Source organism: Furipterus horrens, unplaced genomic scaffold, assembly GCF_987537825.1.
Source record: "Furipterus horrens unplaced genomic scaffold, mFurHor1.1.pri manual_scaffold_2, whole genome shotgun sequence".
NCBI classification, from domain to species: Eukaryota; Metazoa; Chordata; class Mammalia; order Chiroptera; family Furipteridae; genus Furipterus; species Furipterus horrens.
The window spans coordinates 77,506,432-77,531,587 of NW_028327172.1; the positions used below are offsets into that span (position 1 = coordinate 77,506,432).

Genomic DNA, 25,156 nt, shown 5'->3' on the forward strand with positions numbered 1-25,156 from the left:
ACTAGTGCTCACTGTGAACTCCCTTTAGACTGAATTCTCAATTTAAAAAAAAAAAATTTAGGAAAAAAATACAAGCGCCATCAGTTACATAATTGCAGGTGCTTTAGTATTAGGTTAACAGAAATATAATGGTAAAAGCTGAAAAGTCATTCTTTCTTCAGGAGGGGGAAAGAAAAGCATAATTACAAAAGAAGATGTGTTTCCTGATTAAAATTCGACATCAGTTCTTAAAAAAACAGAAAAGTTCATAAAATTTAATGCGAAAATTCTTGACACGACATGCACGGAAAGAGGTTCTGAAAGTACTGGAGTTGCATAACGTAGGTTCTCAGTGAGTTACCACATAGGGGCAGGTTTGATACAGGTTCAAACCTGGTGTCAGTGTGGGGTCTGAAGCCACCCAGCAAAAGTCCCACTTGGTGTCTGCAGATTTGTGGTGGGGCAGGGTCTCAAGGAGTCATTAGGGTGAGGCCAGCAGAGTTTATCAAATCCAGACAGACCAAGCTTTGGCCTTGTGAAGGGAGGGCTCTACACTGGTCAGGTGCGCAAAAGATAAATGGTCCCTGTCCTAGAGCCATGGAACAGAGTCTGTCTCAGACTGTGCTAGGAATTTCTGGAGAGTCCAAGCTCAGCTGGGTGGGGCCACCAGGAGTCGAGAGGGTGGGGCTAGTGGATCTCCTGTGAGGGAGAGGTGCAATGGTCAGGATTAGGAGGAGGTAAGGTACTGGCCTTAGCCTCGGAGCCACACAATTCATCACTGACACGCCCTGCTCTGCCTGGACCTCCACACTTGGGCCCAGGTGTGAGCTGGGTGGGGCTACTTAATTTCCCCAGGGAAAATACAGCATCTGGAGTGTGTGAAGGAGCCTCAGTACGGGGATCCCCGCAGCTGTCCCTTCAGCTCTCTCCCTGGAGCTGCAAACCCTAGTCTCTATTCACTCAACTGTAGTCTGCCCCAGCCTCCCACTTTCAAAAGCCCAGGGTGACTGGCAGGTAATGAGCTTTTGTGTGCTGGGCCTTTGAGAAGGCACCTTGGTTTCTAGCAGACTTCCATCTCTCCCTGGTGGACAGAATCCCTGCTGATTTTCACAGCCAGAGGTTACATGGGCACCTCTTGCAGGCTCAGGTGCTCTGCGCTGGAGGCCGAGCACTCCTCACGGGCCACGGCAGCTGAGACATCCCGCCAGACCTCAGCCGCCACGTGTGCGGCAGTGCCAGCCCTTTTCACGTCCCCGCCCTTCCTCCCAGTCTCAATGGGAGGGTTCCTGTAAACCCCTGGTTATGAGGCTTCTTCTCAGCTCGTCTTCAGCTCGTTATTCACACGATTGTTCTGTATTTTAGTTTTAATTACAGCTGAGTCCTGGAAGGAGGCAAATGTAACTTTCACCTACTCCACTGCCATTTTGGTTCTCCTTGTCTATTTTTATATACTATATCCACACCTTATTTATAGTAAATATTTATTGAATTGAATTTTAGAAAAGGTAATATAACACAGCTTCAAGCTTTGTATAATGTTTTACAAAAGTTCTATTTTCAAATATGTTGTATCCCTTTAAGGTTCTTATTTTTGCCTTAGAAAAAATTGCATTTTGTACAAGTTGTTTCATGCTAAATCTTAACTTACAATCTCTGTGAATCCTACACTATAAAGATAGATGACTTTGAGATTGGACTTACAGGAATCTTTTCATCACAGTTGGTAAAATTATAATTTTTAGACCCAGAAAAACATTTAAAATTAGTCTGATACCTTAATCTGCAGCTTTGCTTCTTGCAGTCGACCTTTCCAGGAGGCTACAAATTTAAGGCTATCCACAGAAAAGCCCATTGCCCTGTAAAAGTAAAGCATCAAATATCAGAAAGAAGTAATTCTCAGGAAGTACAATATAAAGAATAATAGAAAATAGATATATTCCTATTTATTTAAAATAAAAATATTTACAATATATAAGCAACAAAAATTCCTTAGCTAGAATTCACACAACATTTTTAAAGTTAACTGGTTATATCAGTCTCCTCTCCACGGCTGTATAAATTCCTTGAGGGTAGGACCTTTACTTTTTGCATCCTCCATTTGGACCACCATCCTCAAATTCAGGTATATGATTTGTGGAATAAATGTTTATTAGCTAAACTAAAATATTAATATTTATAATATGACCTCAGGCATTATAAATTGAAACCCCCCCGAACCACTAAACCACAACTTAATTATGTCCAGTATATTTTTGGAAGAGTCTCTTTTTTTCCCAGTCTATCTTTGTTAAAAATTGTGGACTATACATGAAATGATAATCCAAATTTGTTACAAAAATAACTTAATCATTAAGTACTGTTCCCTACCAAAAAGCCTAGTTAGCACTGTCCAACAGCATTTTCTGCAATGATAAAAATGTTTTTTCAAGCAGTCCAAAGTAGTAGCCAGTAGCCACATGTAGCTATCTGAGCACTTCAAATGTGGATAGTGTGACAAAAAAATTACATTTAAAATTTCACTTAACTTTATTTCATTTAGCTCTAATTATCTCCCCTTGACTTCTGCCTATCATACTGTTCACAAAAGGTCTAGATAAATAACCAAAACTTTTAAAGTTAAATTTTACCCTTTTCAATTCTAATTTAAAAAATAGAAAGCACATCATAATTAAAGCAAAACTAAACTACAAGTAAACTGTATAATTAAAAGTCAACTATTAGGAAACAACATAACTATTTGGATTCAACGATAAATTTATTTCTCGGCAATTAAGGAAATATAATCAGAAGTGAGTAAAGCAAAGTATAATTACCCTCACAGACAAATAAGTATTTCATTTTAATTACCTTGCAGTTTCTTGGCGAAGAGCATTGAGAAATGTGTCTGGGTGAAAGAGTTCTGATAGGTCAAGTGTATCAGAGAGAAGAGTCTGTTTTTCTGCTTTCTCTACCCAGCTCTAAAGGAGAAAAATATGCACACGCATATATTTTAGGAAACTGTAAATTTGAAAGATAAAAAACCTATTCAAGAATCATTACGCAGAAGTCATTTTCATTTGGAAAGTTATGCAGTTTCCAAGAGCTTTGAAATGGTGTTTAAAGAAAAAAAGACATTTCCACAGTACATTGTGAGATCTGCTACAGTTTTTGACATAATATCTATTCATCACAAAAAAAGCTTCCTTGCATAACGTTTTGTTGCTAAAAATCTACTCAAAATAAAAAGTCTAACATGGACATTAATCCAATGTACAGTGTTTCAGCTGGGTTGGCACTTCTTCTAGTGATAACTCAAGTCTCAAAGTATGTTTAGGAGATGCTGAACGCCTGGGTCTAACTCCAGAGGCCCCAGGGTCCCCAAGTCTTGACAATGCAAACTGAACTAGGGTTCCAGATTTAGATTTGACAGTGAATATGCCAGATAACTGAATCAAGTATTATAGTGGAGGATAATGGCCAGGAAAAATAATTTTTTGCTAAATGGTATTTTTAAATAGTCTTTTCCACTATCTGCCATTTTGTAAATCAAATTACACTCCATTTGGAGAAACATACATAATCATAAAGAATGCTTAATGAGTAGAATTAAATTGCTATGTGGAACAAATAACAAAAACAACATGAAGTTTTGTGAAACTTTTACTACATGCTTTCCATGTATTAACCAAATTATGCTTACTACAACCCTGAAAATTAGTATTAATAAACCATTTTACAAGGATGAAATAGAGATATGGTGAGCTTAAAGTCAGGCCCACGGTCACATAGTGATTGTTGGAGCTAGGGAATCAACTCAGGCAGCATTTCGTGATTGGTTTCTCTGTAATATTTCCTGGAGGTGCTAATGTGACTTAAAGAGGAAGACAGCTTATTGATGATTTTTAAATCAGTCTGTTATTTCAGCTGGTATACAGAGATGATACCATGGTAATGTAGTCTATAAAAAAACATGCAGAATTCTCATTTACTAAGTATTCCATTATGCATGCTTTATACACAGTCTAAGAAAAAATTGTGTTAATTTATTATAGTGTAGAAAGGCTGTGTTTCATGTACTGTAACACGCTGTTATCCACCCAAGCCTCTGTCACCCAGGTCTAGAATCAGATAAATTAAAAACCCCACAGCTAGTGTGCTCGTATTTTATTTTAATGTGTTACTATTACATTGTAGCAAAAGTGTTCCTCTGTTCTTCCTACCAATTGAAAATATGTTGATTTTAAGTGTAGAACTAGAGATCATTTAACAGAGTACAATAGTCCCTCTCCATATTGCGGTTCGCTTACTGCAGCCTCACTGTATTGCGGGATTTTAAAATATATTATATTTAATTATTTATCGCGGATTTTTGCTATATCGTGGGATTTTGTGGTACTGTATATGTATGTTGTTAAAGTTATGTAGGTTTAAGAGTGTAGACAGAATATGTTTAAGAACATAAGTAGGGTTTATAAAAATGTGGAAAAGGTTAATAAGGGACTGGAAACGGTTTATAAGTGTGTGGGAGGGGTTTATAAAGCCTTAAAATATATATAAATACTAAAATAAATGTAAGGTTCCTACTTTGTGGATTTTCACCTATCATGGGGGGGAGGGGGGCTAGAACGTAATACCCACGATAAGTGAGGGAACACTGTATAATTATTTCTTCTTGGATATTATTCTCTACAATAATAACATTTCATAAATCATCTATTTTCAATTGAATAATTTAAAATTATTCATAGCAAATTTTATTTACTCCCTATCAAATATTTTCATTCTGCTATCTGCCTTCTATTTTATTACCTAAACAGTCAACAAATATGCTTTCATGACCCATTTTGATTGTATATAATTTTTATTCCTGCTATTCTAAAACAGTGTGTTTAAAAATATTTACTCTATGGATATTCCGAATTATACTATTATTTCATTAAATTCTTCAAAATTAATTCTGAATTTAAAAACTCTAAAAGAGGTTTTTCCAGAAATAGGTGTGCATACGTTCAAATTAATTAAAAATTATAGTGGGGCTGATGGATTTTAACCTCATTAATGTTGAATTAATATAATTATTTTCCATAATAATAAAATTAATTAATAATGTTAACACAATGGTAGATGGTTTATATGTTTATTAAAACATGTAAGATAGGATCATTCTTAACAAGTATGCAAATTTAAAAACTAAGATATGTTTTTAAGACTAGCAGAATGAGGAATGATAACGCTCAAATGTTAGTAAGTGTGAAAGATAGATAAAATTTTAGTAGAAATGTACACTAGTACAATATTTCTATAAAGCAATTTGATAAAATGTGCCAAAGCTTTAAACATATTCTAGCTATTTTACTCAGTAATTGCTTTTGCTGAAATGTATTTTAAGGCAATAATTTAAAGATTATCACACATGGTTTGCTCATTTAAATTATTTATAATATTAAGAAATTAGAAGCATTATAATAACAGAAATTAGAATAATTTATAGAAAATAGCTAATTAAATTATGGTACATTAATACAATAAATATTGCTTAACAGTAGAAAGTCATATTGAAGAATATTTAATGACACTGGAAAATGCTAATGACCTAATGAATTTACCAGAATATAAAAATGCATGGTGCACTGTTGGTGTGAATGCAGACTGGTGCAGCCACTATGGAAAACAGTATGGAATTTTCTCAAAAAACTAAAAATGGAACTGCCTTTTGATCCAGCAATTCCATTGCTAGGATTATACCCAAAGAATCCCGAACCAGCAATTCAAAAGAACCTATGCACCTCTATGTTAATAGCAGCACTGTTTATAATAGCCAAGTGCTGGAAACAACCTAAGTGCCCATCTGTAGATGAGTGAATCAAAAAACTGTGGTACATTTACACAATGGAATACTATGCAGCAGAAAGAAAGAAGGAACTCCTACCATTAGCGACAACATGGATGGAACTGGAGAGTATTATACTAGTGAAATAAGCCAGGCAACAAAAGACAACTACCATATGATTATCACCTAATACAGGAAACTAATGGACAACACAAACGAGCAAAACTGAACCAAAGACATGTAAACAAGGAGCAGACTAACAGTGATTGGGGGGGGAGGGCGGGGGGGGGAGGTAAGAAGGGGAAGGGTCTAACTAAGCAACTAGTATAAATGACCCATGGACATGGACAATAGGAAAGGGACTGACTAAAGGATAAGGGGTGGGTGGGGTGGGGGGAGTAATGAGGGAAAAAGTAGGACAACTGCAATAGAAAAACAATAAATCAATCAAAATTTAAAATATTGCATACATAGTATGAACCTCGTCGGCAGCCGTCCGTCTCGAGAGACGATGGTGTAGCTTCTCAAGAGTCTATCTGCACCGCCGAGAATGGCTGTGCAGTCCGACTCGGGAGTGACACGGTATCTGTCTCCTCCCGTGTTGAATCGACATCTTGCGATGACGCTGGAGTGTCCTCTCCAGTGAAGCTGAAGCTACAGAGCCTGGGCAGGGTGATATGGAGGGTCTGCTGTTGCCCATGCAGCAGACCCCCCCTCTCTTCGCAGCTGAAGGGTCCAAGGGAAAGACGGAGTCAATACAGCTTGGCTTCAGGTGCGCCGCAGGAGTTGCCGGTGTTGACTACAACGTCAAACCGCCTTAGGGACTCCGGCTCCGGATTTTCTGTCGGGGTTTACTCCCTTAGCCTTTCCCCTGAAGAGGTATGCCGCAAGGCAGCGGAGGTTTTTTGGAGTCAGAGTTTTCCTTCTCTGATGTGCCCTGACTGGAAGATCGAACCAGCGACACTTAGCTCGCAGGCCGACGCTCAATCCACTGAGCCAAACCAGCCAGGGGCAAGTATGAACCTACTTGTGTAAAAACATTATTTGAATACATAGATCAAACACTGAGGAAAGAATATCAAAATACATTATTTCAGCTGGGTCTGGTCTATAGCCTATTAATGACTGTCTTTATTCACATATAGTAGCAATTATTTATTATAAAGTAAAATGTATTATTAAACTGATGCCATTTTATTTCATTTAAGTGCTCTGTGTTACCTATTAAAACACGTGTTTAAGGCAAATAAGAAGTAATTTAGGTAATAGTTCTTCTCAATGTGTCTTTTATATCACTTCATCTTTTCTTTAAAATTATTCAGTATAAATTTAGAAGATTAAGAATCTAAGAATACATTCATCAAGAACTAAAATCTAATTTATCTAGAATAAAAATAATATATCTAGTCATTGTTTTGACTGGAGTAAACAAAACTCTAAAAGTTATTAGCTTGTTCATAACCCAGTACAACAAGTTTCCCAATTCATTGGATGAATATATGGTAATAAACTGTATCTCATCAGCAAGGGAGATTACCATGAATTATACTGAAATTTAAAACTTCAGTCATTAAACAAACAAAATATTTCTTATTAAAGTTGTACCAAATTTAAGAAATAGTGGGTATACTATTATATATTTGCCATTCCCTGAGTCTGAATTTTTCCTAAATTCAAACCTGTGTTTATATTATTATTATTATTATTATTATTCAAATTTTGTGCATTAGTTTTAGTCGTTATATTATGTAACCACAGGAGAAAAAAATTAGTGATTTTTTACAAGTTTAATCTTTTGCTTCTCAATCTCAAGTCATCTTTAAGTAAACTTCTGAGGTGAGATGAAAAATCTGTCTGCTTGCCCTGGCCAGGGTAGCTCAGTTGGTTAGAGCAACACCCTAATACACCAGGGTTGTAGGTTCTATCCCTGGTCAGGGCACATACAAGATGCAAACCAATGAATGCATAAATAAGTGAAATAAAAATCAGCATTTCCTGTTTCCTTCTCTCTCTCTCAAGTCAATAATTGAAAAAAAGATTTTTTTTTTAAAGAAAAATCTGTCTGGAGTTCAGGAACAAGATTGAGTTGAAACAATTTCCTGGAGCTCTAATCATTTTGACTGTATGATCCTTAAAAAAGCAATTTCTTGCTTCACGTACTCCATTTATAAGGTTACCCTGCCTCCCAACTTTAGAGAACTGCTTTCAAATGTATATTGAATACAATGTAGTTAAGATTCTATCCATTCATGTTTGGCCATCCACTTACACTGACTTTAATTCTTTACAACATCTCCCAATTTTGATGTTTTGGTTTGACTTTTACTTCGCCAAATTCATTTCTAATTTTCTTTTATATCTTATTCGACCCATGAGTTATTTAATAGAAGGTATTTAGTTTTCAAATATTTGAAGATTTTCTGCACATCTTTTTGTTATTCATTTCTAACTGAATTTTATTTTGGTCAGAGGGCATACTTTGTGTGTATTAAACACATTTAGATTATTCCAACTAGTTTGATCTATGTATAGATCTACCTTGGTAAAATTGTGTGTGTACTTGAAAAGAATGTGTATTCTGCTGTTATTGGTTGTAATGGTCTATAAGTATCAGTTAAATTAGTTAATAATGTTGTTCAAGGATTCTATATCCTCACTGATTTTCTGTCTACTTATTCTGTCAATTAATGAGTTATTTTGAAATCTTTGAAATCTCCAACTTTGTGGATTTATCTATTCCTCCTCACAGAAGTATCAATTTTTATGTTTTTGTATTTGTAACTGTTATTAGATATGTAAAAGTTTAGTATTGTGTTCTCTTGATGACTTGATCACTTCGTCATTATAAAATAACCCTCATTATCCCTTATTATATTCTTTGCTTTGAAAAGTGTTTGCCTGCTATTAATATAGTTGCACAAGCTTTGTTTTGATTAGTGTGATATCACAGTATACCTTTTTCCATCATTTTACTTTTAATTTAAAGTACAATGCCTTGATGGCTAATAGCCATCACAGTTAAATTTTGTTATCCAATCTGACAATTTTTACCTTTTAGTTGGCAGCTTTGAAAACTGTTAATTTCTAAAAATGCTACTTGATGATTTACTTTAATATTATTCAGGAAAAAATAAGCTTATAAATTGCCATATCTTGCACAGGACAACTTTATATAGAGTTTAGGCTGAGCAAAATCAAATTCAATGAGTAAAATTATGGCTTTAATAGTAATAATTATCACATCAATAATATAACGTAATTACATAAAAAATATAACATATACTTCCATAACAATTGAAGCCAATGTCCTTACAATAGCATAGAAGGCCTTCATTGCCTGCCCCTGCCCCAGTTCCAACCTCCCTTTCCCAAATCATTGACATTCTAACCTTTGACTTCTCTGACTACCTTTCTAAAAAAAACTCTCTGCCTCAGGATACCTGCTATTGCCTCAGCTTGAAACTTTCCTTAGCGGGTGCAATTTCCTTATCTTCTTTAAGTCTCTGTTCAAAGACTACCACATCAAAGATATCTTCCCTATTCTACCATTTAACACAACTCGTTTTCTATGTTTTACCTTTATATATAAAACTCTGCATGCTACTAATAAGAATGAAGAAAGGAAAAGAATCTACGGTCAAGTCAACAGACTCCCCACCCCACCCCCCATGGAATTGGTTAAAGGTTTCATAAAGTAAGCACTTTACTGGTGTTGCTTTTCTGACAGTGTTTCAAAGCAAATCATCTAAGAAATCTCAATGTTCCCTTTCCCATTTTCATATTTTTAGGCAATTTATGTCAACCAACTCTGAAAGAAAGAGGCTGTGCTGGCTCTTGAGAGAGCCTTCAATATTATATGCTTACAAATACATTCTGATGTTCTTGGCCATTCTCACCTCCATCAAATCTAGAGATATACTGAAAGCTGCCTAAACCACAAGAAATCTCTTTGCCCTACCATTCTTTCAGTGTGGATCTAGTTCTCTAGCAGGCTGGATAAGATTTATTAATCATTTACATTTCTCCTACTAAGGCACAGAAACCATATTTGGAAATGAGACCTTGTTTCTGTGGTAATTTAACCTTTATTCATTCTTAAACTCTTTATGAAGATGCTAACCACTTAGAATGTGAATGCCAGAATTAGCAAACAGATTTGAAGCCATAGCTAGGTAAGATGATATTTTCTTGTAAGATATCTTTTTAGAAACAGTATTAACTAGACTAGAAAATTTCTCCACACACTGATTTATAAATAGAACTTGATATTGCTAAATGGTATTGTAGAAAAATATATACACAACATGAACACCCATATTTATTTCAGTGGAAAAAATCTGATAATATAGTATTCTCCCCCCTTTGCTTACAATTTCTTTAAACTTAATAATCTAATTTTTCTACATAATGTTAGTATTTTCTTCATGTTTTTAAATATATTATGTATTGATTTTAGAGAGAAAGGAAGGGAGAGGAAGAAAGAAACATCAATGTGAGAGAGAAACATTGATTGGCTACCTCCCACACGTGCCGCAACTGGAGGTCAAGCCACAACCTAGGAATGTGCTCTGACTGGGAACCAAACCAGCAACCTTTTGGTATTTGGGATGATGCTCCAACTGAGTCAAACAGGCAAGGACTATTTTATTCCTGTTGTAACCCATGGCATAGTGAGTACAATACCTGCCTCCATGGGGTTGAAAAATAAATTTTTGAAGGATTTTAAAACTATTTGTGATTATTGTTAGGCATTCTTTATAACTTCCTCTGGTATCTTAAAAGACTAAGGTTTATTCCTGATTACTTACTAGTCAATTGCAAATAATATAAAAAAAGAAAAACAAAAATTTCCAGTACTTTAGGCCCCATTTTATTGGTTATTAATATCTGGACTGTCAAAAATATCTGGCAAAAATATTTCTCAAAAATGTCAAAAAACCCAAATCTTTAACAAAATCAGGAAAGAACAAACCAAAAAACACCACTCAAATTAATGAGATATCCAAAACAAATAAAACATTAGCAGTAAACCTAGGTACTTACGAAATTGAAAGCCTGTTATACAATTCGCATTGCTTAAAAAAAAAATAGCTAAGGTAAACCTTTTAAGAAGAACAAATTATGACCATATGGTTTAGTAATGAATACAGATTCTAGGGCAAATTAACATCTAATATGAACTTGGTAAGAGCATGATACATACCTAAAGGCTTACTTCTCCTAACTCTGTAGCTGACTGGTCTAACTGGGTTCTGTTAATGGCACCTCACACTGTACAGCTGACTAGAAACAAACAAGCAAACAGAACAAAAACAAACAAACCCAAACCTCAAGCTGCACAAAGGATCGGAAGGAAACTTTAGCCTCTAGAACTGTCTTGAATAAAATGATTTTTGCTAGCTTGCTTATAATATTAACTTAATAGACATGGACTTAACTGATTGGGAACAAACAAAATATACATTTATCTTACCTCTAAAAAAGGAAATCTTTACTGTTCTTCTACCCTCAAAATACATACTTAATAGAATATTCAAAAGTCTAGCTAAACAGAGTATGTTTTAATCTGAAAAAACCAAAAACCGTAAATACAGGTTTCTAGACTCACTATTTGATACAAGGAAGTGTTATTTTTCAATAGAATCCGGTGGTTTCCTTTCATAGTATAGAAGAAACTTTGGAGCATAGAATTTGATTATCTTTGTTGCTTTATTGACTTTCCCCTCTAACTTTTACAAAGACACGAGTGAGTTAAACTGCATGGATTAAACCCAAACAGGGTTCATGAAGAACCTGAACAGTGGAGAAACAAGATTATCAGTAACGGCCTTCTGCATGGTACTTAATTTTTAGTGTGGCAAGCCAGGGACCTATAGTGTCCACCCTATTTGCAGGTCCCTTCCTAATGATGCATGATAATTTATAATTTATGATAATTCCAAGTTCCTATTCAAGGCCAATCCTTCCCATGTGTACAGGGACCTATTTTTCTACTTTCTAAGAATTTCACTCCTAAAATTATTTCCTTTTTTCTTGCATTGTTAATTTTTTATCTTTATTGGATACAGATATGGTGAAATATCTCCCATATTGAAAATCAGACACACTCAAAACTAAAGAAAAAATACTCCCTTGGTCCTTCACCCCATCAGCTACCATCTTTTATTTATCTGTGACACCTCATAGCAAAATTCCTTAGAAAACTGTCTAATCTTACTTATGGTATTTGACACAGTTGATGACTTTGACCCTTTTAAAATACTTTCCTCTTTTGGCTTCTTGATCACCACAGTCACCAAGTCTTTCCTCTGTCTTCCTGACTAGTACACTTGGTCTTCATTACTGACTTCTTATCCTTACCTGGATTTCTCAGTATTGGAGTATATCAGGGCACACTATTTGGTCAGTCCTATGATTTTAAAGGCCATTTTTATATGCTGATATCTCCCAATTTTAAATTTCTTAATCCAACCTCTGTCCTCCTCTGACATTTTCACCTTAATGTCTAAAAGATACCTAAGCTTAACATGTTTAAATCAGAACTCTTAATTTGTAAAACCGTTTCCCTTTTCCCTAAGAACCCTGCTCTATCACCAGTATCCTTCGACTCAGTGAAATACTCAACCATTTGCTTGGGCCAAAACCTTGAAATTCTTCCCATCTCTTTCCCATGTCTCACAGCCAAATCCACATGTCTAATATCAAAACTTACCATTTCTTAACTTTCACATCCACCACTCTATCTGTAACATCATCATAACCTCATATAGCTTAGCTTGCTTCCATTCTTTCCTATAGTCTGTTCTTCACACGTCAACAGAATAACCTTTTAATACCCTAATCTCAACCATCCCCTGACTTCCCATTCGCTCAGACTAAATTTTTTCAAAAAATTTAATCTGTATTTATTTTTTTAAGCCTCTTATCAAAGCCTTCATGAACCTATGTCAGGGACCCTGGCGACCCAACTATCCTCATTTCCAGTAGCACTACTCTTTATGTACATGTGCTAGCCCCTGGTTTCCTTTTGTTTTCCCCTTAAGCAAGCAAAGTACATTCCTTTCTCAAAGATACTGCATTTTCCAGTCTTCCTGCTTAGCTATTTCCCACTAGATATGTTCATGTTTGGCTTTCTTCCTTCATTTAAGTATCTGTCTAGATATCACCCATTAAGAGTAGACTTACCTGACCACTCATACTAAAGCGTTAACCTCTCCATCCACTTTCTAGCCCCTTTAATCTATATTTTTCTTTATAGCATATTGATGTGTATTAGAAATAAAATTCAGTTTAGTGTCACTGTTTGACAAAGACCTATTACTGGCCTTCACTTTCTTGTTGGCCCAATAAATAAATGCCTACTTTAAAATCGTCTGACATCCTAGAAATAAGCAATATAAATATTTGTATAAGCACAAATGTTACTACCCTACTTAATAAGTATAACAAAGTTATTAATGTCAACAAGACATATTTAGATTTATTTTAAATATTAGGTTATTTATTATCATATTTAGATGGGCATTTTATATGCCACTTATAGTGAAAATAACCACTTATGTTATAGGTTAAAATTATTTTAGTCTAAATTATAATATGTATTTATTATTGCAAGAGTAAAATTTAAAACAGTAATAAAAATTTAATTAATACAAAGTAAAATATACATATATGGCTATGCTGAAATCCAGATCTTTGTAAAAATGTTTTACATACTTTGGCAACATTAAAGAAGATTACTTTTAAGAGCAAAATTCAATTGTAGGTGATTTAGTTCTATATGACCACAAATACCACAAGGGTTAGTCCTAGCTGGGCATACTGGCTATCTTGTGAGGATGAAACAACAAGTAAATACTTCAAAATGAATTGTCTTTGCTTGATAAAATCATTGATATAGATCATATATCATTTTCAGGACACGAAATACAAGGAATTCTGAGATTTGTTAAAGCTGTGGATTTTATGCTCAGGGTTCTTCCTAGCAAACATATTACTGAAATATATTTTCCTAAACTATTTTACTACATACAAACAAGTTAATATTATTGGTAGTATCATTAAATAGTTTACTTCAAAATTACATGCTACAATTAGATAAGCTTATACATTCCAAAATCCTTTTAAAGTGACAACATATAAATTAACAATAAAACCAATCACCATTTTCCTTGCTTGTGAAGAATTTTCCAGTTTGCCAATAGCTATCAACAAAGTGAATCTGACAGAAGATATATTATAGAATGGAAAATCAGCATTCGATTACTATTGACAATGGAACAAATTTGGCAAAGGGAATTCGATCATGGGATTAAAAGTACACAATGTTTTGTTTACAAAGTTCCATTGTATTTTCAGAAATAATAACAGTATTTGATAGGACAGACTTATTTACTGTAGCAGAAAAACTGTCAACCACTATTATTGTTCTTCTTTAGTCAAAGATAAAACTAAATGACATAAAAGACATTTTGCAATTGTCTTGTTATATACTAATAAACTACGTTCAAACAAGATGTAACAGAAACCTTTAACTGCTAAAAATGGCTGCATGAACAAGGAAAGCCTGAAAGCACCATTTTGAAAATAAGGGCAACAACATAGCAGGTATTACTAATAGGATCTCTCTTTACTTGCAGGGAAAGTAGTTGTTGCTAGAACCTGCTCATTCTTTAAGAAACCAAGCTTGTCATAAGAGTTTAAGTATTGTCTGCATGTTTTCTGCTTAAAAGACCCTATTATTATGCTACTCCAGGAAGAGGATGAAATTGGTATGCAAGTGATGAAAGCTGAGATGCATATAAAAATTCAGGGAAGATTTTGTTATGTTGAAAGCCAATTATGTTGCTACATTGTCACATTTCTAGAACCAAAATTTATCTTTTGCAAGCAGTACAATAGCATGGTTTACAGGATTGCTTCTATAACACTGCAGATCATCATAGACCACAGACTACTGTTTAGTATTCTAAATGTGCAAGATAGTTCACCACAGGCAGAATTTATCACCTGACAGTGTGGAGAAATTACTGTCCCTGTACAAAATGTGACTCCTAAAATTTTATACTACTACTGCTATAGTAATACCTGTATTTTACTTGGTAAAATTTCATATATACACCTTAAGTTCATTTTATGATGATAGTAATCCAGTTTAAAGTTTGGCTGTACAGTATTCCCTCACTCACCGCGGGTATTACATTCTAGACCCCCCCGCGATAGCTGAAAATCTGTGAAGTAGGAACCTTACATTTATTTTAGTATTTATATATATTTTAAGGCTTTATAAACCCTTCCCACATATTTATAAACCGTTCCCAGTCCCTTATTAACCTTTCCCACACTTTTATAAACACTACTTATGTTCTTAAACATATTCTATATTCTTAAACCTACCTAACTTTAACAACATACGTATACAGTACTGCAAAATCCGTGATACAGTATAGCGAAAAATCTGCAATAAATAATTAAATATAATATTTTTTTAAATCCTGCGATACAGTGAGGCCACGATAAGTGAACCGTGATATAGAGAGGGACTACTGTATATTAATCTTAAATATCAGGTTTTGGGCCAAGATGTATTTTTCTATGCAATTCCAATATTAATATATTTATTAGTTCATATTTTCTATCACCTTTACTAACTTTGGAGTTCCTATTGGCAAGTATTTCATGTTCTCTTCTCTGCTGTGAATTTCAGCTCTTAAAGGTGGTTAGCATATAATAAAAGCTCAATAAATATTCACTGAATGAATGAAAAGATTAATATATATAAATAAAAAGCATCAATAAAGTAGCTATTCTAGCTGAGTATGGTATATAAAAACAGGGATGCAGGTGGTCTTACACCAGATACAGACTACTTTTCCAATTTTGTTTATGTAAGTATTCTTATAATTGATGTTACCAAGTACCTACTCTTTATAAAATACTGTGAGTTACTAAGAAGAATTAGGAATATAGACTTCCCTTTTTCAGGAATGAAAAGTGCTGAAGATCTTTCAAAAATAGAGTGAGACACCTCAGAAAATGAATGAAAAATAAATAGTGTAATTTTAATAAGATTACTTTTAAAATTTGGAATCTTTAGAAAAATAAAAGTTTACCCTGTAGAAGAGGGTATAAACTAGAATGTTCATTTGATAGATCTAGATAGAAGCTAAAATCTCAGAAATATATCATGGGTACCATAGAGTACATCTTGGAAGGCTAAATCATGATGATTGGGAAACATGAAAAAGATTTATGTCATTTGTCTTGAGAATAACCCTAATATTGACTGAATCATTCATTTATTCAATAGAAATTTATTGAAAAGCCTACTTGTGCAAGCCACTGTTCTACATTTTTGGATAGAATGGTGAATAAACAAAAATTTCTGCGCTCATGAAGCTTCTGTTTTAATGGAGGACTACAGAGTAAATTAATAAATAGCTCTATTTTTTTCAATCTCCCCAGACTTCAGGGTCCCTAATGGTTGAGATAAACAACAAGATTCCATCATAAGAAGGAAAGATGACAGGATTTAGTAGTATGCAAATGTACCAGTCACTGACTGGCTTGAATGATGGCAAAAAAATGAGAAGAGTTTGAGAAGTCACTATAAATTTTAAAATGAAAGAATTGGACCCTAAGCAGAAGCTCAGTCCTAAAACATGAACATGTGAAAGCTTGTCATTGACACATGGCACTCCAAGTCTGGTTAACAGAAGTATAATGGGGAGATATTCAGGAGTCCATTAAACATGTCTAGAATAATGGGTCTGTTTATCATATTCAACTCTAACTGGCTACTGGAGATGAAGGTCTATGAATCCTAACTTAGCACCAATTCATGAGTTAGGTTGGATTAAAAACTAGAGGGGTAGAGTCGAGGGCTCCAACTGTAAGACCTTGAGAATATGAAGACGAAGAACACAACGGCAAATGCTAGCACCATATGACTTATGAACTGAATAGAGAACATGCTGGAATTTAAAATGATCAACACAGAAGAATCAGGATATATGGGGGAGATGGCTACAGGGACTTATTCTGCAGCCCAACAGAAAAACAAAGAGGAAATCAGGAACCAAAGAATCTCTCATAAGATGTTATTTCTAAAGAAAAGGCAGAAGAATTTGAAGCTAGGAAAATAATTCTAGGGTCCCAATAGAAAATAACCTATTTAGTCCATTTATTTGTTCACTCATTAGTTCATTCATTTATTCTGTGGACAGATACTAGGTACTGGAAATACAGCAGAATTAAAAAAAAAACAAAAAAACAAAAAAAAAAAACCCACCTTGCTCTACAAGAGCTTACAGAGTGGAGACGAGAGAATGACTATGAGGTTGCCTGCAAGATTCTTTGGCTGAGATTCACTGAGTACCTAAGTGTTTTCTGGCTTTCTCTAAATTACCGGCATTCAGAGGAGAGTCTTAAAACCTTATACCACCTTTGACTCTAACCATATTGTAAAATGATCCCTCTAAAACATAGTCTGATTTCCCTCATAAAATCCTGCAATGTTGCCATTTTTGGCCTTACGATCAAATATAATTCCTTAATATAGTGTGATGACTTGGCCTTCCCTGCCCCTCCAGCTTAATCTCTTAATACCCCTCTTTCTCACCCTCTATGCAGTTACTTGAAAGCATAGGTTTATTCTTAACTCTGGCCTTCCTCTCATCTGACATATTCTTCCCTCTCCTCTTCACTTGGTCTATTCCTACTAAATTCTCTGCTTAAACATCACTTACCTGTTCCCATGTAGGTTAGGTACTCCTCCTATTTGCTCTCATAACATTGTACTTCCTTTTCACTCTTTCTGTTGCTATTCAGTCATCTGCCTCTTCTAATAAATTGTAGGAATAGCTCTTCTTGGACACAATATATGTCTATTTCGTTTATCATTCTACACTCAGCAAACTCAGCACAGTGACACTAAGAGAGGAACTATATCTGTTTACTAACCACTGCATCTCCACTACTTTACTCAGAGCTTGGCATAAAGTAGCTGTTGACAGTATTTTTGATTCAACAAATGGATAAATAATGCCACCCTTGATCCCAGGTAGTCTCACCTTATTTGTACAAGACCCCTGTAATAAACAGGCACTGCACATGAGACTCGTAGTAGCCTTTTCTGTTTCCCTATATGTTATGCTCTAAAATGAAAGGCTCTAGGATTTAAACCAATTTTTTAATCTTCACCCAAGGATATGTTATTGATTTTAGAGAGAGATGGAGAGAGAGAGAAAAGAGAAAGAGAGAGAGGGAAATATTGATGTCAGAGAGAAACATCGATCAGCTGCCTCCCTACACACCCTGACCAGGAATCACACCCACATTCCAGGTCTGTGCCCTGACCAGGGATCACACCTGCAATCTTTTGGTGTATGAGATGGTGCTCCAACTGACTGAGAGACCCAGCCAGGGCTTTTTTAAAAATTAAAATAAATTTTATTTTATTTTAATTTAATTTAATTTAATTTTAATGGGGGGGGGTTTAACTATGACTGGAACTGGGTTCAAGCTGCCAAGTACTTGTTTGGATTATGTCTGATCATTATACTTTCATAAGAAAGCAAAAGCTGACATTTTTCTTTGCAAACAGAACTTCTAATTCTCTCTGCCTACCTATGCTCTCATCCCTTTCTTCTACTACATCCCTGTAATTCCATTTCATTGCTCCTCTAGACTTCAGGAGCTGCTCTGGATATGTATCTATGAAATAGAGAAAGCATATACGAAAACAAAGCCCATAACAGACCTTGCAAGAGATGGAAAGTGATTCCCAAACATTAAAGGTTGACCCAGGAGGGTGGATATCTTTGTGCATTTATAGTTGAAAAATAAATTAAGGCAGAAAAATGAAACAATACAAACTCTCTAAGTGGTGACTGAAAAATGAATATTACATATTCACTGGTTGGAAGGACAGAAGATAAGCTATGATTAAGCCTGAAAGTTAACTGACGGTTAGGAAGGTGTATTAGCATTACAAGCAAGGCTAAATGGCTATAAAAATTTTAAGAAAATTAAATAGGAGAAAAGTTTCTGGTTTTGATGACCAATATTCAATACACTCAGTATAAATAATCATGTCAGAAAAATGTGATAATTTATGGAAAAATTCTTAAATATTAATTTCAGTATCAACAATACATCATTACATGCACATACAACAAATACTAATTTACTTACATGTATAGTATAATGTAGAATACCATTGCTACAAATAAAGTTTCTGCCCTTTATAAAAATAATCTAAAGCAAGCCATACTGACAAATATATGAAGTGGTAAATTATCACAGCCATGCAATTTTAACACACCAAGACCTTCAGAATATTTCTATATTCTTCCAAGAACACTGATGGACTATCTGTCCTTCCTCTCTGCCTTCTCCATTTTCCTTTCCTTTCTTCTCGCCATTCTTCTGGCATTTATTGATAGATTATGTCCAGGCACAGTCCCGGTGGCTAGATGAGTAAATCAGATTCCCTGGCTCTTCTCTACCTGCTAATTTTAACCTCATTTTCATACCAGTAATTTTTCCTCCAATAATCCAACAACCTAAAGTTTGGTTTTACTGGTAGCCTCACATTCAGATAAGTCTCGTCCCTGTAAAGGAGTCCCATTTGTAGGCTGGCAGGAGCAAGCATACAGAGAGGAAAAGATGTAAATACAGAAGCACAACAAACCATCTCCTAGAGGAAGTGTCTAAAGAGGTAAGAGCAGATGGACTCAGCTCTCAGGATGAACCTTCCACAGCAGCAAGCTGACTTCTTTTGTATTAGAGCAAAAATGAGGAGGGTGGGTTCACACAAATGGTAGGTGGGAGAGAGGGGTAGGAATTGCACGTGGTCACATTTCATAGCTTGCATTTTCTCTGTAAAGAAAAGGTGGTCTGCTAAGGAAAAGGGGAAGGACAGAATGGAGGTCCTCAGGCAAGTGAGGAAGGGGTGAATCAGTCACCGCAGAACACAGGAGCAGTGCTCAGGGCGCACCCAGTACTGAACACCTTACGTCTGCACTTTCACTGGCAGAGCTCGGCAGCTTGTGTCCGGACAGAGGCTGACCCAAGCTAAATGGTTTTCGGGAAAGTTAAAACACAAAGGAAAAGCAGTTAGCATACTGGAGACATTGTAAAGAGAACCGTTCAAGTTATGTGCCATGGATTCCATGCTGAATTGGGCAGGGTTAGGAAAGAAAGTACCAGGCTGGGAGAACACTGAGGAGGAATACTGCGGAAAGTCTAAGCAAGCAAGAAATTAAGAGGGAAATGTGGCTATGGTAAAAGAGGGACATGTACAGTTTAGGGGTCCAAAGAAGCAGCCGTAGTGAGTGATGACAAGGTTACAGATCTTGATAGGAGTGTGCACTACTAACAAAAGCACAGGTGAAGACTGCTGTATCTAGAAGGACTAATCAAGTTACTCGTATGATATTAGAAGTTGATGTGGTAAAGAAGGTTGGTTTGTGACCCAGGTGCAATAGCAGAGGAAGAAGACAGGTGACAATTAAAATCACAGGAAAAGGGGTATAATGCATGCACCAACTAACCTGCGCCATGACATATATGCGTATATGCATAGCCCATGGACACAGACAACAATGTGGTGAAGGCTGGGGGGAGGGCAAGAGCTCAGTGGAGGGGGACAAAGAAGGAGAAAATGGGGGACACCTGTAATAGTATCAACAAATAAGTAAATAATAAAATATCTTTTTCCTCTATGCCATTTCTTGCTCTATTCAATTTTTCTGCTGTTACCTAATTGTAGCACTCTGAAAAAACTTGATCGATTTGAAAAAATTAATAAATTTAAAAAGCAGCTTTCTGTGGGGGAGGGGTGGTGGTCTACATGCCCTAAAGCAAATCAGTCACAGCTATGAATCAGTTTTATTCGTCCTATGTATAATCCATCTACATTGTAGATTTTAGTCTGAATTCTCAAAAACTATAAAAAGCAGAGAAAACATACCTTAAAAAATAATGTTATAGAAAATAACATGATGATAAAATGAGAGATAAATAAATGGTACTTTATGTATAAAATTATATTATTCTCACTAGTTGCTGGCAAAAAAGGTTACCTTAATATGCATGTGTAGAATATAATAATCATACAGTTATGACAATGCAATATTAAATAACTTAGTCTTACCTGTATTGCAAGGGCACGAGATACAAGACCTCTAAGGTATCGTAGAGGATCTTCTGGGCCTTCCCACTTGCTCTGCCATGTGAGAGGGCACTGCAATTTTAAAAGGGTCCAAATTAAGTTTATATATATATTATTACATATTTACAATAGCCAAAGTATGGAAGCAACCTAAATGTCTACTGACAGATAAAAAAGTTGAATATTATTCAGTCATAAAAAGAATAAAATTTGTCATTTGCGACAACATGGATAATCCTAGAGGGTATTATGCTAAGTAAAAAAGTCAGACATGGAACAAACACCGGATATATGGTATAAACTTATGGAGAATCTAAAAAAACAAAACATACAAACTGACAAAATAGACTTATAGATTCAGAGAATAAACTAAAGGTTGCCAGAAGGGAGGAAGGAGGGAGATGTGTAAAATAATTGTATAGGTAAATAAGAGGTACAAACTTTCAGTTATAAAATAATAAATTACAAAGATGTAATGTATGACAGGGAACATAGTCAAAAATATTATATTAACTTTGTACAGTGACAGATGGTTACTAGACATAATGATGATCACATCATAAGTTATATAAATGTTAAATCACTATGTTGTACACTTGAAATTAATGTAATATTGCATGTTATCTCTATTTTAATAAAAAATAAGGTTTTAGAGTGATGAGATGCTACTTCTAAGATTAGGTTATAAAGTACTGTGACTCCTGCCTAGCTCACTCTCTCTTACTCTCTCCCTTTCTCACTGAGTGAAAAAGTTACCAGGTCATGAGTCAGGAACTGATGTGTTCAGTCAACAATCAGCGAGAGCCTGAGGCCTGCCCACAGCCATCTCATCTGTGCTCATAGAAGCTGCGATAATTGTAGCCCTGACTGATTCCTGATTGTAGACTTGAGGGAGACCACCAGACAGAACACCTACCTAAGCTTCACCCAGGTTCTCGACCCGCAAAAGTTGTGACAGAATACATTTTTGTTGTTTTGTGCCACTAAGTTTTAGGGTAATTTATTATGCAGCAATAGTTAAGTTACTGATATTAGTGGCAGGTGTGATACATTAATTCAATAAATGGTTAAGTACTTATTGTTCATCCATTTAGCAGTTACTGTAAGGTCCTTAATATCATAGAGCTTATATTTTACTGGGAGATAAAGTCAAAAATATAGTTCATTATAAGAAGAAGATTCCATAGTGTTAAATTCTATGTAGAGAATTACAATATAACGTGATAAAATTTATATAACATGGTAGTGATATGATAGAACACTATGTGGAATAAAAGATCAGGTATACTCTTTACTCTAAATAGCAATAGAACAAAGGTAGAAAGAGCCAATAAAGGAGATACACAGCTAAAAATTCTTGTGGTGCTTTAATAATGGGTTATATTAGGTTGGCCAAAAAGTTTGTTTGGTTTTTTTCTGTAAGATGGCTCCAGTTTTGTTTAGTTGTCGTTAACTTCATTAAAATAATTCTGTTAGACTGTGTGGTGACAGCTATCATATTAATGTGAATTAAAAAAATAAAAATTTATTCTCTAGGACTTTTATGGTGTCACTGCTTACACTTAAGTCTTTTGTCCATCTTGAGTTTATTATGGTGTATGGTGTAAATTGGTACTCCATTTTCATTTTTCTGCATATCCCTGTCCAGCTCTCCCAGCCCCATTTGTTGAAGAGGCTCTTTTCACTCCATTTTATGTTCCTTCTCCCTTTGTCAAATATTAATTGACCATAGAGATCTGGGTTTATTTCTGGGCTCTCCTCTGTTCCATTGATCAATGTCTGTTCTTATGCCAGTATCAGATTGTTTTGATTACAGTGGCCTTGTAGTATAGTTTGATATCAAGTATTGTGATTCCTCCTACTTTGTTCCTCTTTCTCAAGATGGTTGCGGCTATTCGGGGTCCTTTTAGTTCCATATAAATTTCTGAAGTATTTGTTCTAGGTCTGTGAAATATGCCATCGGTATTGTAATAGGGATTGCATTAAATCTATCAATTGCTTTGGGTAGTATGAACATTTTAATGATGTTGATTCTCCCCATCCATGAACATGGTATATGCCTCCATTTATTTGTATCTTCCTTAATTTCTTTCTTCAGTGTTACATTGTTTTTTGAGTACAGGTCTTTTATCTCCTTAGTTAAGTTTATTTTTCTTGTTGCTATAGTAAATGGGATGTTTTTCCTAGTTTCTAGTTCTGATATTTTATTGTTGGTGTATAGAAATGCCTTTGATTTCTGAATATTGATTTTGTACCCTACTATTTTGCCAAATTCACTTATGAAAGAATGCTCAACATCACTAGCCATCAGAGAGATCTGAATTAAAACCACAGTGAGATACTGCCTCACACCATCACCATCATAAACAAATCAACAAACAACAAGTGCTGGCGAAGATGTGGAGGAAAGGGAACCCTAGTGCACTGCTGGTGGGAATGCAGACTGGTGCAGCCACTATGGAAAACAGTATGGAATTTCCTCAAAAAACTAAAAATGGAACTGCCTTTTGATCCAGCAATTCCATTGCTAGGATTATACCCGAAGAATCCTGAAACACCAATTCCAAAGAACCTGTGCACCGCTATATTCATAGCAGCACTATTTACAATAGCCAAGTGCTGGAAACAACCTAAGTGCCCATCTGTAGATGAGTAGATCAAAAAACTGTGGTACATTTACACAATGGAGTACTATGCAGCAGAAAGAAACTCCTACCATTTCTGACAACGTGGATGGAAATGGAGAGTATTATGCTTAGTGAAATAAGTCAGGCTGCAAAAGACAAATACCATATGATATCACCTAATACAGGAAACTATGAACAACACAAACAAATGAGCAAAACAGAACCAGAGGCATGTAAACAAGGAACAGACTGACAGTGGCCAGGGGGAGGGGGAAAATGGGGGAAAGAAGGGGAAGGGTCTAGTCAAGAAATCAGTATGAATGACCCATGGACATGGACAACAGGTGGGGACTGAATATGGAGGCGGGGAGGCGGGTTGAGCAATGGGGAAAAAAAATGGGTCAACTGTTATAAACAATAAATTTTAAAAAAATTATCAAAATTGATGAGTTTTTGTGTAGCCATTTTAATATTGAAAATGGAAGAAAACAACATTTTCAGCATATTATGCTTCATTAATTCAAGAAAGGTAAAAACAGAGCAGAAATGCAGAAAAAGATTTGTGCAGTGTATGAAGAAGGTGCTGGGATTGATCAAAGATTTCAAAAGTGGTTTGTGAAGTTTTGTGATGGAGATTTCTCCCTGGACGATGCTCCACAGTTAAGTAGACTAATTGAAGTTGGTAGCAATGAAATCAAGACATTGAGAACAATCATTATACCACACAGGAGATAGCCGACATTAAAAATATCCAAATCGAGGAAACAAGATGGCGGAGGAGTAAGTGGAAGCTACACTAACTTCCTCCTAGAACTAGTCTGGATTTACAATGTAATTTTGGAGAAATCATCTGGAATAACGAACCGAACACCAGCTGGAGAGAAGTCTTATAACCACGGAGAGACAGAAAAGGCCGCTACATCACAACGTGACCGGTAGGGAGTGCGGAGACGTGGAAGGGCTGGCTGGGCTCCCACGGGTGGCAGCTGAAGGGGCTGAGAAACAGCTCAGCAGCCGGGGATTCCCCCTGAGAAGGGCAGGGTCTAAACCCCCAGCTGGGCTTCCCAGCCTACAGCGACAGAGTGGAAAGTAAAATAGTATCAGCTGTGAAAAGCGAAAAGCCACAGGCTTTCTTGCTAGCCGGAGAGAAACAGCAGGAGAAAAAGAGCTCTTAAGTGGATCACATACGAAAATATTTTGGCCACCACTTACCCTGGGCTCAAGCAGAGGGAAGGCAGAGAGGACTGGAGACACTTGGGGAGAATTTGGCACGGTGGCTTTGAGGGGAGAACTGGAGGAGCAGCTGACTGGGTCCCAGTGCTGACTCATCCCCAGTACTGCGGGTAGACCATTCCCCTCCAAGTGGCGTCAGCCTGAGGGGAAGCAAAAGCCCTGCCTACAGGAATTAAGCTGCCACACCCACAGTCCTTAAGCCTGACAGCTAATCACAGATTGAATAGATTAACAATCAAAGAAGACAGACAACAGCAGTAGATCCCTGGAAGTCTCCAACAGGCTGCCTAGGCCCAGACTGGTACATGATCTGACGCCACCAGAGGCAGATCC

The 25,156-nt window shown here is 35.8% G+C and overlaps 1 protein-coding gene across 1 annotated transcript in view; it reads right to left on the reverse strand.

The window, feature by feature from the left end:
* The window catches only part of LOC150018864 (cytoplasmic dynein 2 heavy chain 1), a 283,446-nt gene that overhangs the window by 11,420 nt on the left and 246,870 nt on the right, over window positions 1–25,156 (reverse strand). The window contains exons 85-87 of the mRNA XM_090265892.1: window positions 20,946–21,035; window positions 2,827–2,936; window positions 1,754–1,835 (exon numbers count right to left, since the gene is read on the reverse strand). Coding sequence (XP_090122018.1) covers window positions 1,754–1,835; window positions 2,827–2,936; window positions 20,946–21,035 — 282 coding nt within the window. The remainder of the gene's footprint in view (window positions 1–1,753; window positions 1,836–2,826; window positions 2,937–20,945; window positions 21,036–25,156) is intronic.